The 13,432-nt window shown below is 44.4% G+C and overlaps 1 protein-coding gene across 1 annotated transcript in view; it reads left to right on the top strand.

Moving 5' to 3' along the window:
* The window catches only part of SLC1A1 (solute carrier family 1 member 1), a 92,199-nt gene that overhangs the window by 59,695 nt on the left and 19,072 nt on the right, over window positions 1–13,432 (top strand). Inside the window, exons 4-7 of the mRNA XM_019478189.2 lie at window positions 787–901; window positions 4,714–4,756; window positions 6,193–6,300; window positions 8,344–8,537. Of these exons, the coding sequence (XP_019333734.1) occupies window positions 787–901; window positions 4,714–4,756; window positions 6,193–6,300; window positions 8,344–8,537 (460 nt within the window). The remainder of the gene's footprint in view (window positions 1–786; window positions 902–4,713; window positions 4,757–6,192; window positions 6,301–8,343; window positions 8,538–13,432) is intronic.

Genomic DNA, 13,432 nt, shown 5'->3' with positions numbered 1-13,432 from the left:
TCTTCTTGATAATTTCTATGGTTGAGGGAGTTTATACCAGGTCAGCTCTGCCTGTATCAATAAATATAACTAGAAAACATTGCTGGGGGGGGAGGGGTTTGAGGGATTATGCTGATGTTTCATCCTCTCTACAATGAATTTATGTTTGTTTGTTTTGAATAAAAACTTAATGCAATTGCAGCAGCTTAGATTTTATTCTATAATTGCAGGAAAGATTGATACTGATTCCTTCAAAATTAATATAAATTGTGCCATTGACTTCAGTGTGAGCAAGAGTGGTCCTAAAGCAAAGCTATTTTTAGTTGATTCTGTTTCTGAAGTGTAGTCTTGTGTGAACTGAGTGCTGTAGGCTATCTTTACAAAAACAGATTCTGCTTTGTGGAGTCACAAAACAAAGCAACCAATTCCCATGTGAACACTAGTAATGTAGAACTAGATGTGTAGGAAAAATAGAGCAGCTCTTCAAAACATCACAACAGAGGAAAGCAACCATTTGCAATCCCACTGAGGTAATTGTTCTTTGAGATTTATAGAGAATGATTGAGAATATGTAATATAACCAAAAAGAATAATGTCAAATATCTGACCCCATCAAAAGCATTAGAGAACCATCACAGGTCCCTATCATATTAAAAGAGCCTTACTAATTAAGGATTCCAGTTATGGGTCACTTATTCCTGTTAATATTACAGTACAACTACAGACTGCATTTGGTGATAAGAATTCAGGTAAAATGGATATGGAAAGGTTGTCCCTGATTATACTTTGGTTCTCTCTTGATTACAGGGATTGTGCTAGTTGTGACCATCAAACCTGGGGTGTCTCAGAAAGCGGATGATATTGACAGGATGGGTAGCACTCCTGAGGTCACAACAGTGGATGCCATGCTAGATCTGATTAGGTGAGCTTTTCCATTTCCATTCTGTTGCAACCACAGTTACTGAACTGTATGCACAAATGAAGATAATTTGGAAGAGTAAGGCTGTGGAGTAAACAGAACTTTTCATAGGGTAGACAAAACAGCACATAGCTTTAGATGGATCCATACAAAATAGCGTGTAAAATGCCCTTCTCTATACAGTAGATGCCAGCCTGGGTTGCTCATGCATTTCACATAGTAACTTACCTACGGATCTAAGGTCAACATTTCCTGTCCCAGTTTATTTCTGCTGCCCCTAACAGAAACAGAACTTTACACTTACTGCCTTAGCATAAGAAAAATATCCAGAGAAAAGAGATTAGTGGGCTGGTTTCAGGAAGGTAACTCAGCACTGTTGTTTCTTAGGGTATAGAAAATTACAGAAGGTTGCAGTGATGTTATGATGCTTCTTCTCAGTGGCTAAGTGCCTCTTTTCTCAAGAGAAGAATCTCTTGATACTCTCTGCTTGGGAATCTCTTCTCAGTAAAGAAAGGCAGGCAAGAAATGCACTCCATGTAAATTTCCTTGGCTTGCCTACTCTACAGATTCACTGTGCTGTCAGTTTTCCAGGTGGGTTTGTTACCTTCTCTTCCTGATGATGGTCTTGTAATAGGATAGATAAATGAAGTGGTTAGAAAAAAATTGGCCTGATGAAATATGTACAAAACCTGAGCAACTGGGTCCCCAGTAAATCACAGCCGGCATCAGCTAAATAAAATTTAACTTGTTAGGAGAAGTGCAAACTTCTGACAAATGGATTTCATTTCCAGTAATGGCTTAGTAGTTACAAAAAAAGGTGTCTATGGATTTTTCCTTCCAATTATAGTTTGTCTCTGTCTGCCATCACTTTGATCTGTATGTGTTTGGGTTTTTTTTGTTTGTTTTTTTTTTTTTTATATAATTTCTATATAGGTTTCCCTTGATTTATGTGGGTTCGATTTATGCGAATTCGCTCTTATGTGATGACCCTTTTGTACCCGAAATTCGTTATATGCGAGGTAAATTCGCATATATGCAATCAGCATAGATCTGGAGAAAGCTGCATAAATCAAATTTGCATAAAACAAATCTACTTTATACAGTAATGTAAGAAACAGGGATAGATTTCGTTGTTGGCTACGGACAAGTGGAGCTCCAGGCAGTGTGGCACTCACCCCAGCCCTGGCTGCAGCGGCCCCGGGAGCTGCTGGCACCAGCTGACAGCAGCCACTGGCTGCACCATGCCCCGAACCCCCTGGAGCTCTGCCTGTTCCCACTTAGCTGCAGCAGGAGCTAGGGTGTCTCGGGAGTGGCCAATGCCAGCTCCCTGTAGCTGCTGGACTGCACCGTGCCCTCGTGCAGGCAACTGGCACTAGCAGCTCCCAGGACCGCTGCACCTGATGCTGGGGTGGAGACAGGCAGAGCACCAGGAACAGCCTGGAGCCCCCGAGCCTGCAGCAGCAGCCGGCCCCAGCCTGCTCTCGTCCAGCTGCAGGCAGCTGCCCACACCTGCTGCAGCCCTGGGAGCAGCAGACACTGACTGCTTGCAGCTGCTGGGCTCCGCTGCACTGTGGGGTTCGGAGCACAGTGCCTCAGGGGAAACAGAGCCCTGGGGGGGTTGGGGCATGGCACAGCCCAGTGGCTGCAAGGAGGTGTCACCTACCTCTCTCCCAGGGCTGCAGCAGGGACGGGCAGCCACCTGCAGCCAGACAAGAGCAGGGTGGGGCCAGCGGCCGCTGCAGGCTCAGGGGCTCCAGGCTGTTTCTGGCGCTCTGCCTGTCTGTGCCCCAGCCCCACCTGCAGCAGCCCTGGGAGCTGCCTGCACAGGGCACAGTGCAGCCCAGCAGCTACAGGGAGTTGACATCAGCTGCTCCCGGGACAGCTGCATCAGGAGCTGAGGTAAGTGGGGACAGGCAGAGCCCTGGAGGGTTTGCGGCACAGTGCAGCCCAGTGGCTGCTGGCAGCTGGTTCCTGCAGCTCTTGGGGCCGCTGCAGCCGGGGCTGGGGTGAGGGCTGTGCCCTGCACCACCTGGGGCTCTGCTTGTCCGCACTCAACCCAGCTGGCCCTGGGAGCAGCCAACAGGGGAACCTATCCCTATTTCTTAAATTATAAAGTAGGTTTGCTTTATGCAAATTCGATTTATGCAGTGTTCTTACAGTTGGTGAGAAGAAGTCACCCCCCAAAAATTGTGTTTTTTAAGCAAATACTTATAGGTATTGTATTCACAGTATATCTGTTCCCAAGTCCCACAGCTCAAAATAAAACCTTTTGCCACATCCTGAAACTGACCAGTCTATACTGATTGTCTGAGCTTGTCTATATCTCTGCTGCACCAGGTCCCAGCACCATGAGGCCTGTGCATACCATGGCCATCTGAGTCCCACCATAGATCAAGGACTTGAGCATGGGTGCAGAGAGATAAGCTTAGAGTTGCTTCACCTGCAGACTTCCAGATTCAGAGCACACCTGCAGATTCAATGGGCAAGGCATGCTGGAAGTCCCTGGTCCCAGAACCTACTGTTACAGCATTATAGATAAGTGTTTCCCACCCCATAGGTTGGCATTCCCAGTCTCTGTGGCCTTCTTACTAGGCAAACCAGCCAGGAGCAGCAGATGGCGTACTATAGCAATATACTTGCAGCAGAAGTAATTGGCTGGGCTCTGTGCAGTCAGCAGCAGCAGAGTACTTAATTCAGCCTGTTGTTGACCATTTCTCCAGACACACAGTATGTACAGTGCTGATTTGTAGCTCAAGCACAAAAGGAGGATTTGGAGATAGAAAAGCAGTAATTAAATTATATTTATTTTATAGAATTTTTCCCTGTTAATCACAGTCTTCTGGGTGCCTTTCTTGCCAACCAGCTTACAGTTGTGACCTAAAAGTTACAATGGTAGCCTTAAATTCTTTTGCAAGAAATTGTATTTACTTTTGTACAGGTTCACCTCATCCAGTGTTGAGGCTTAAATTCTGACGTCTTTGCACAAGTTCAGTTTTTACTCCATTCATACAGACTCTTCTTTACTTCAAAGGAATTTTGCCCAAGTAAGGACTAAGAACTTGAAAACTAAAGAAAGGATTTTAATAAAGATTTGAAAGTGTTATAAACTTTCAGACTTCAGGGCAAAACCAACTTCTGAATAACAGGAGTAGTATACACCTTCCCGTTGTGCTGATTATTCCATAATCACAGACTACAAGTTTTCTCAGTCTCATTTGAAGCATATAGTGCTGGTCACTCGCAGAGAGGCAACTAATCTATACCAACCACTAGAGCCAACAAGGCGATTTTTTTTCTTTTTTCACTCTATGAAAAAGGCTCTTGTGCAGCAATATGCAGTAATTTTCCATCAGCCAAGATTAATTTCTGAATGCACACACAAACCCACACACAACACAATGTGAATAAAAAACATTCCTCTTCTGGTACACTTTTACCTGATGCATAATGAACCATATAAAAATGAGTTTAAAATGTTCCTCATACACTTAATGGACACAGCATACCATAGTGGAAATATTCCGGACTTGCTAGCTGAATAATTTAAATGACAAATCCTGAAAAATGAGTATGAGAATTCCACAGTAGAAAAATAGTCATCTTCGCATTTAGAAGGCTTGAACTTTTTTCTCTGCCTCAGTTCAAACCTGACAGTGATAAATTTGCTACTCTTGTGTGTGGATAGAGGATTTGTAGACAAGAACACATCATTACCCCATTCTGTGTATAGAGTAATTAGTTACTTTATTTTAATTTGTAAAATGGATTGTCCTCAGTAGCTCATAATATTACAATGTCTTTAATTACTTTAACAGGAATATGTTCCCAGAAAATCTTGTCCAGGCCTGTTTTCAACAGGTAGGAACAAACATTCATTTTTGTTGTTGTAGCTTTTATTGCCACCTACTCCATTCTTCAAACTGTGAGGTTTCCCATAAGACAAACTGTGGTAAGAATTAGTTATGAAAAATCCAGGTGGCTCTTGCACAGCAAAGAGACCAGAGCTTCACCAGAAAGTTTGTAGAATGTTTGGAGAAAAGGTATTTTCCTGTTCTTAAGATTTTTCTGAGAAAAATCTTCAAATCTTCCCTTTGTCTAATTAAATCTGTACCTACCTTCCCTCATCATTATGTCCTTCAATTCTGCTGCACATTGTTGAAACTGATTGGCATCTGGTTGTATTCTTCTTAAGATAAACAAGAGATTTTAGTAGAAAAAGCTCTTGAGAAAAAACAAGAAATGTAGGAGTTAAGGTTTATTGGGTCTTCAAAGACTGGAAGAAGAACCTACCACCCACCCACCAGTCTTACTCTTGATTCTTTCACATTTAAAGTTGTGAAAAATGCAGAGATATATTTCTTATACCTTATGATGTTGTCTGCTTCCCTTTTATTTCCTTCCCAGAGTTATTGTATGGCTCTGAAGTTCCTATGCAATAGAGCTAACCCATTCCCAAAAAAAGATGGTAACTGTTTTTTTGGCCAAAATTCAGTGCATATGTAGTATGTGTAGTTTACCAACATCTATAAACCTGTACTTTGCACTAAGTACACAGTCCAGTATGTGGCTTCTCTGCAGTTACACAGGCTATGGCCATCTTGTCCAGGGTTTGAATTACACTTTGACTCTTGGCAGGGCCTTGGCGGTTAACCAGTTCATTGATTAACAAATCCACCTAAGTGACCCCTGCCCCCCCGTTATGATAAGAGACCCTCGTCTCTTATGTAGGGGCTCAGCCCCCTGAGCTCCCCCATAATTCGGAACCTGATCTTATCATCACCTATGTGGCAGCAGTAGCTGTGGAGTTTATATTACAGCCCAAAAAATGCTGCCTCACCCACATGCATGAGTCCTCTCCAGCAATAAAAGGAGGAACAGACAGTGAAACTTCATAATGACAGTGGCCCCTTTATTTCTACCAACCTCTCAAACAATGACTCTCAGAAATTTTGCTTTGGATCCTGCTGAATTTGGAAGTCCCCTCTGCTAGTTGCACCCATTCGGCTCCATCCCCCATGGAACTAGACATTGCATGCAGTAACCAGAAACTTTCAGAGCAGACTTTCCACCTTCCTACATGGACATGAGTGCTTGACGTAAAGAAAAACCAGTGACTCAAATTCATTTGAAAAATCTACATATGTACATTATTTCTGGCTAAAAATCTTACAAAATGTCTGAACTGTGCATCTTTTCCTGTTTTACTTGGTAGATCTGCCATTTTTCATTTCTCACTTGCTTATTATTTCCAAATAAAATGCATCATTTCCTACCCCTTCTCCCTAATATTTTAGTATAAAACCAAACGTGAAGAAGTAAAACTTACAAACGAATTGGAAAAAAATGGCTCCATGGTTACAGAAGAACCTTTTACAGTTGTCATGACAACAGAGGTTTCCAAGGTATGGTTTTTATTGTTTATTTTATTTTTAAAAATACAGATATTAGAACCGGAGAGAAACTGTAAACAAAAGCGTGTTCAAAATATCAGTAAATGATTAAACTGATAACAAATGGCTAATAGAGGAAGCAAATTGATAAATTTTAATCCAAGTTACAAAACTATTTAAGTTAGAAAAAATGAAGGACTGCTAGAAACACTAGCTAAATATAAGAAACCTGGAGGATTTTGTGGGAAAATAACAGGACAAATAAAAAATAACATGCAAATAACCCAAAGTTCCATATGTGCTAGTGAACTGTAAACGTGCTGAATGGCTTAAGGAAATAGAGTTGTTATAGGAAGTTTGTCTGAATATGCATATCTCATGTGCAGAAGAGGTTAAAAAACAATTAAAATACTAGTAGGTATTACAAAAATAAAGGAGTAGAAAATTATATGAAAATTTGACAGCATATTAGCTGATAGCATGTGTTAAATGTTGACTGCTGCTCCTCAAGATAAATAAAATAAAGACTGAAAAAGCAAAATAGACTTTTAACCAATCTGATTAGAATTATGCAAAGACTTACATTGGATGACAGCTTGCAGACTGAGATTAGCTTAGAGTGGAGAAGAGTAAGAAGGGATTTAATAGATGGACACAAATTATGAGCAATGCAGTATAATGAATATTGATTTTACACTTGTTTTTAATATTGCCTCATAATATAAGAGCAAGGGGACATTAGCCTAAATGAAAGGACATTAACTTAAACTTGAAACTGAAGGTAGTAGAGAATCTCCAATGCCCCGTAAATATTATAATTTAATTTTTCTCTCATACATTTATACTGCACCTGACATCTACAGAAAGTTGAACCAAAGCAGTTTAAGTCTTTCACTGAAAAACTGTGTATCAGATTCTGCCATCAAGTATGTAGCTCTACTGACTTCAGTTGAATTATGTACATGTAACTGAGAGCAAAATTGAATGTCCTGAACCTGATTACCTGCTATACTAGGTCTCTTTATGGCAATCTAGATACAATAATCTTAACAAAGGACCTTCATGGCTGGCATTGAGCTGGTTTAAGGATTTTGCCCTTGCTCTTATTCCCCATTGTGCATCACAGGCATGTTGAAGGTGTAACTAGAGTTAATAAGCTATATTCTGTGATTCATAAGGCACTAAAACCCCTTATACATGTAATAGGTATCGCACAATTAACTGGTTAATTCCACATTTATCTTAAGACCAGATATGCACATAAAGTGTATCACACAATAGAAAGCTCCACCAGCTGTAAAGTTAGACCTAAAAAATATGTACTAACTGTATGGTTTCTTGTTATCAAGCTTTAATTTGCACATGTAGTAGGCTGTCCCCCACAACTGCTGGAGACTATCAGCCCCGGATTCCCACAGCTGCAGATGGTGGGTCCCCACAGCGTGCCACCTGGCAAACCCCTGGGGCAGAAGGATTGCTGTGGCAGCGATCTCCCAGTCCCATGGGTGTGTGAAACCCCCAGAGTGGAGAAATCACCAGTGGCAATCCTCCTGTCCCAGGGGTTTCATGCACTGCAGCTGGGAGCCCCTCAAGTGGCGTGCCTGGCATTCCCAGGCACAGGAGCTTGCTTCTTGTTGGTACATGATGAGCCCAGGATTGGGATGAGATTTAATGCATGATCCCACAGTCGCGCCTCCTGCCATGCATGTATGTATGTATGGCAGGAAACATGATTGTATAAATTACACATTAGATATCATTATACCTTTACCTGCACAGGTAAAGGAGACCTAAGAAGCAGATCATGAATTAAAACAGCCTTGAGACCACTGCCACCTAGAGCAAGGTGTAAGAGGTCCTAAGAGCTTTAAAAAACAAGGCTCATAAAGGCATTTTAAAGTGACATTAAACCTTCCAGTTCCAGCTGCAAATATGAGAACCGAATGGCTGAGAAAGTGACTCTTGTTACTAAAAAAGCTAAACGTGTTTTCATTTTAGGACTGGCAAACTAATTACCCTGTCCCTGTTTAGTAACATGTTTTTCTGAATCTACAGAATCTACAGAACAAAACCAAAGAATTCAAAATAGTGGGCATGTATTCCGATGGCATCAATGTCCTGGGCTTGATTGTCTTCTGTCTCGTCTTTGGAATTGTTATTGGGAAAATGGGAGAAAAGGGACAAATTCTGGTGGACTTTTTCAATGCACTCAATGAAGCTACAATGAGAATAGTCCAGATAATCATGTGGTGAGTACAAGGATAGTCTGGTATTTCCTTCTTCCCACTTTCAGCAAGTTTTGCCACTGACTTCAGAAGGAACATGCTCACACTGTGCATTTTCTTTTATATTGTTCCTTACAACAAACTACTTCTCTTCTAAAGCTGGTAGAAAAGTCCTCCCTACAAAATTAGACTCTCCTGGGGATTTTGGAATTTGAGGGTCTCATTCCAGTCATTTAAAGGGTTGGAAGGGACCACAGGAGGTCATCTAGTCCAGTGCTTCTCAAACTATCTGATGTGGCGGACCGGCAATTTTTTTTCCAGTGGGCCAGGGACCAGTGCCCAGTTCAGCCGGTGGCAGCAACTGCGTGTAACAGCACTACACAAATGCGTGACCAGCTGTTTCTTTCTCTTTCCTCACCTCGCACAACGTGACATCACCTGAAGTGTTGGAATGTACAAACTGTAGCGTTATGACATGCTTGCTTGTCAATGTTATGCTTCTGAAAATATATTTCTTTCTTTCCTGGCAACTTGCTGCGGACCGGCAACTGGTGGCTCACGGACTGGCACCAGTCTACGGACCACCACTTTGAGAAGCACTGGTCTAGTCCAATCCCTGCTCAAAATAGATCATCCTAGCCAGGACTTTGTCAAGCTGAGCCTTAAAAACCTCCAAGGATGGAGATTCTATCACCTTTTGGGGTAACCCGTTCCAGTGCTTCACCACTCTCCTAGTGAGAAAGTTTTTCCTAATCTCTAACCTAGTATCTTCCCCTGCTGCAACTTGAGACCACTGATCCTTATTCTGGCATCTGCCACCATTAAGAACAGTCAAGCTCCATCCTCTTTGGAATCACCCTTCAGGTAGTTCAAAGCTGCTATTAAATCCCCCCTCAGTCTTCTTTTCTGGAAACTAAATAAGCCGAGTGCCCTCAGCCTCTCCTCGTAAATCATGTGCCCCAGCCCTCAAACCATTTTTGTTGCCCTCTGCTGGACTGTCTCCAACTAGTCTACATCCTTTCTGTAGCAGGGGCCCAAAACTGAACACAGTATCCAGATGTGGCCTCACCAGTGCTGTATAGCGGGGAAGAATCACTTCCCTCGATCTACTGGCAACACTCCTACTAATGCAGCCCAGTATGCTGTTAGCCTACTTGGTAACAAGGGCACACTGTTAACTCATGTTCAGCTTATTGTCCACAGTAACCCCCGGGTCCTTTTCTGCAGAACTGCTGCTTAGCCAGTTGGTCTCAAATCTGCAACAGCACATGTGATTCTTCTGTCCTTATTAAACCTCATGAGATTTCTTTTGGCCCAATCCTTCAATTTGTCTAGGTTACTCTGGATCTAGCCCTACCCTCCAGCGTATCTACTCCCCACAGCTTGGTGTCATCCAGAACCTGGCTGAGGGTACACTCCATCCCATCTTCCAGATCATTAATGAAGATATTGAACAAAACTGGCCCCAGGACCGACCACTGGGGCACTCCACTTGATACTGGCTGCCAACTATACATCAAGCCATTGATCACTACCTGTTGAGCCCGATGATCGAGCTAGCTTTCTGTCCACCTTACAGTCCATTCACCCAACCTGCACTTCCTTAACTTGCTTGCAAGAATGCTGTGGGAGAGCATATCAAAAGCCTTGCTAAAGTCAAAGTATGTCACGTCCACTGCTTACCCCGCATCCACTGTGTGGGGAGTCAGCGAGAGCAAATTGTCTCATCATAGAAGGCAATCAGGTCGGTCAGGCATGACTTGCCCTTGGTAAACCCATGCCAACTGTTCCTGATCACTTTCTTCTTCAAGTGCCTAGAAATGGATTCCTTGAGGACCTGTTCCATGATTTTTCCAGGGATTGAGGTGAGGCTGACTGATCTGTAGTTCCCTGGATCCTTCTTCTTCCTTTTCTTAAAGATGGACACTGTATTTGCCCTTTTCCAGTCATCCAGGACCTCCCCCGATTGCTAGCCATTATCTCTAAAAACTTGTGGCAGCTCTACAGTCACATCAACCAACTTCCTCAGCACCCTCAGATGCCTTGCATCTGCTCTTTCACCACTGATGGCTGCTCATTGTCTCCCCAAAGTGTGCTGCCCAGTGCAGTAGTCTAGGAGCTGACCTTGCCTGTGAAGACCGAGGTAAAATCAGTTTGACCTCAATCCCTGGTAAAATCCTGGAGAAGATTATAAAAGAATCCATTACAGACAGGCTAGCAGAAGGCAGCATTCTGAAGGATAGCCAACATAGCTTCATTATGGGCAGGTCATGCCAAACCAACCTCATTTCCTTCTATGATCAGGTTACTCGCCACCTGGATGGGAGAAATTAGGTTGATGTCATATACCTGGACTTCAAAAAAGCCTTTGACCTGGTCTCCCACAAAGTCCTCATGAAAAAAATTGGGAAAATGCAACCTTGACTACTTTACGGTCTGGCGGTAGGTAACTGGCTCTGTGGTAGGACACAGAGAGTATTAATTAATGTAACTGGGCCATGGTGGAGGGTGACCAGTGGCATCCCTCAGGGTTCAGTACCTGGACCAGTGCTTTTCAACATGTTCATCAACTATTTGGATTCAGGTATTAAAAGTGAACTAGCAAAGTTCACTAATGACACCAAACTACGGGGGAGCATAGTCACACTCAAAGACAGGCTGGCAATACAGGCTGACCTGGACAGACTCGTGAGGTGGGCAGACCTCAACCTGATGTCGTTTAATACAGAGAAATGTAAAGTGCTCCATCCGGGGAGAAATAATCCACAACACACTTACAGTCTCAGCAGTGCTACGCTTGTTAGCACTACATCTGAACGAGACTTGGGTGCCATGATAGACAACAAAATGAATATGAGTCACCAATGTGATGCCGTAGCTGGCAGAGCTAATCAAACCCTGGCATGCATCTACCGAGGCATATCAAGCACAGCTAAGGATGTCATCCTCCTGCTCTACTCAGCCTTGGTGATACCGCAGCTGGAGTTCTATATCCAGTTCTGGGTGCCGCACTTCAGGAAGGATGTGGAGAAGCTCGAGAGAGTCCAAAGGAGGGCAACGTGCATGGTTAGAAGCCTTGAGACCAGGTCATACAAGGGTGGGGGCAGGATATGGGCGTGGCTCGCCCCAGGTGAAAGGGAGCAAGTGGCAGCAGGGCAAAGCCCGCACTCCCAGCACTGATGCAGGTGCGGCAGCACTGGGAGCGGGGACTCTGCCCTGCTGCGGAGTAAGCCACACCTGCATTGCGTCCCTCCCTGCACGGACTGGACAAGTGGCAGCAAGGCATAGTCCCCGCAGATCCTCCCACCGGGGTAGAGGCAGGCACAGCCAGAGGAGTCACAGGAGAAGTCCCCATGGCTGTTCTGGCTCAGGCCCAGGCTTCTGGCACTTAAAAAAAAAAAAAAAAGCCTCATACTCACCAGCTGTAGGAGTGATGATTGAGGCCTCTGGGCACTTGTGGCAGAGCCCCTCCGCAGGGCAGTGGGAAGCAGCGGGGACTGCCACTGCCGCTTGGCACCCGTGCCACACCTGTTGCATCCTACTGGTGCAGCACAGCTCAGCAGGGCCAGGAGGCTGGGCCAGGCAGCAGATGGGGAAAGGCAGGTCAGCCATGGGGCCTTCTCCCATGGATCCCCCTGCCCAGAGAGAGGCAGGCACACCCAGAGGAGCCATGGAAAAACCTACAGCTGCTCAGCTGTGCACCTGCCTGTCCCTGGCCGATCTGAATCGCTGAACCTCTCTGAATCAGCACCTAATCTTCCGAAGCTGATTTGACCAAATCACTGTCCTCCAAATCAGCCAAATCCAAATCAAATACTTCCCGATTTGCCTCAGCCTACTAGCCAGAAGGCATCCCCCACTATAGCACCCTCATGCCTCAGAGAGCCCCAGTCACCATCTACACGCGTGCTGTGGTGGCATAAATTACTCCGCCATAGGACAAGTACTATCCTATGGTGGAGTTAATTTACTGCACCCTAATACCAGTGCACATGTAGACTGTCACACTTTACTGCAAAGCTAATTAGTCAACTGCAGCAAAGCATGTGTGTAGGTAAAACCCCAGCATGTTGTTTACTGCTGTTAGTTGAATAGGCTCTCTCACAGCAACATGCACCACACCTACCTAAGTGTTTGTAGGATTAGACTCTGATTGCAAGATCTCAATAGAGCATACTCTGAAACAGTATGGCTCCAAAGCATTTGTCTTAATTTAAGGGGAGTTCATAGACTGTAAGGCTGGAAGGGACATTGGAAGATCATCAGGTCCAGCACCCTGCATCAGGCAGGAAAGACAGCTGGGGTCAGGTGACCCCAGCAAGGTGACTGTCCAGTCTCCTCTTGAAGATTTCAAGGGCAGGCGATTGCACCACCTCTGGAGGGAGCTTATTCCACAAACTGGACACTAACTGTGAAGAATTTCTTCTTAATGTTGAGCCTGAAACAGTCTTCCAGGAGTTTGTGCCCATTACTCCTAGTTTTCTCCAAGGGTGCCCTGGTGAACAGTTTCATAGATGTTAGGGTTGGAAAGGACCTCAGTAGGCCATTGAGTCTGAACCCCTGCCCTGGGCAGGAAAGAGTGCTGGGGTCAGATGACCCCAGCTAGGTGATTGTCCAGTCCCCTCTTGAAGACCCCCAGGGTAGGGGAGAGCACCACCTCCCTTGGAAGCCCATTCCAGATTCTGGCAACCCTTACTGTGAAGAAGTTCTTTCTAATGTCCAACCTACATCTGCTCTCTGTCAATCTGTGGCCATTGTTCCTAGTTACTCCAGGAGGTGCCCTAGAAAATAGAGCATCTCCTATTCCTTGCTGCCCTCCTCTGATGAATTTATAGGCAGCCACAAAATCACCTCTCAGCCTTCTCTTGCGAAGGCTGAAGAGATCTAGGCGCCGGTGCACCCCCGACTGGCTGCGCTTG

This window comes from Alligator mississippiensis, chromosome 3, assembly GCF_030867095.1.
Source record: "Alligator mississippiensis isolate rAllMis1 chromosome 3, rAllMis1, whole genome shotgun sequence".
Classification (NCBI taxonomy): domain Eukaryota; kingdom Metazoa; phylum Chordata; order Crocodylia; family Alligatoridae; genus Alligator; species Alligator mississippiensis.
The sequence above is the reverse complement of the archived record's forward strand: the minus strand, read 5'-3'. Positions and strand labels throughout refer to the sequence as shown.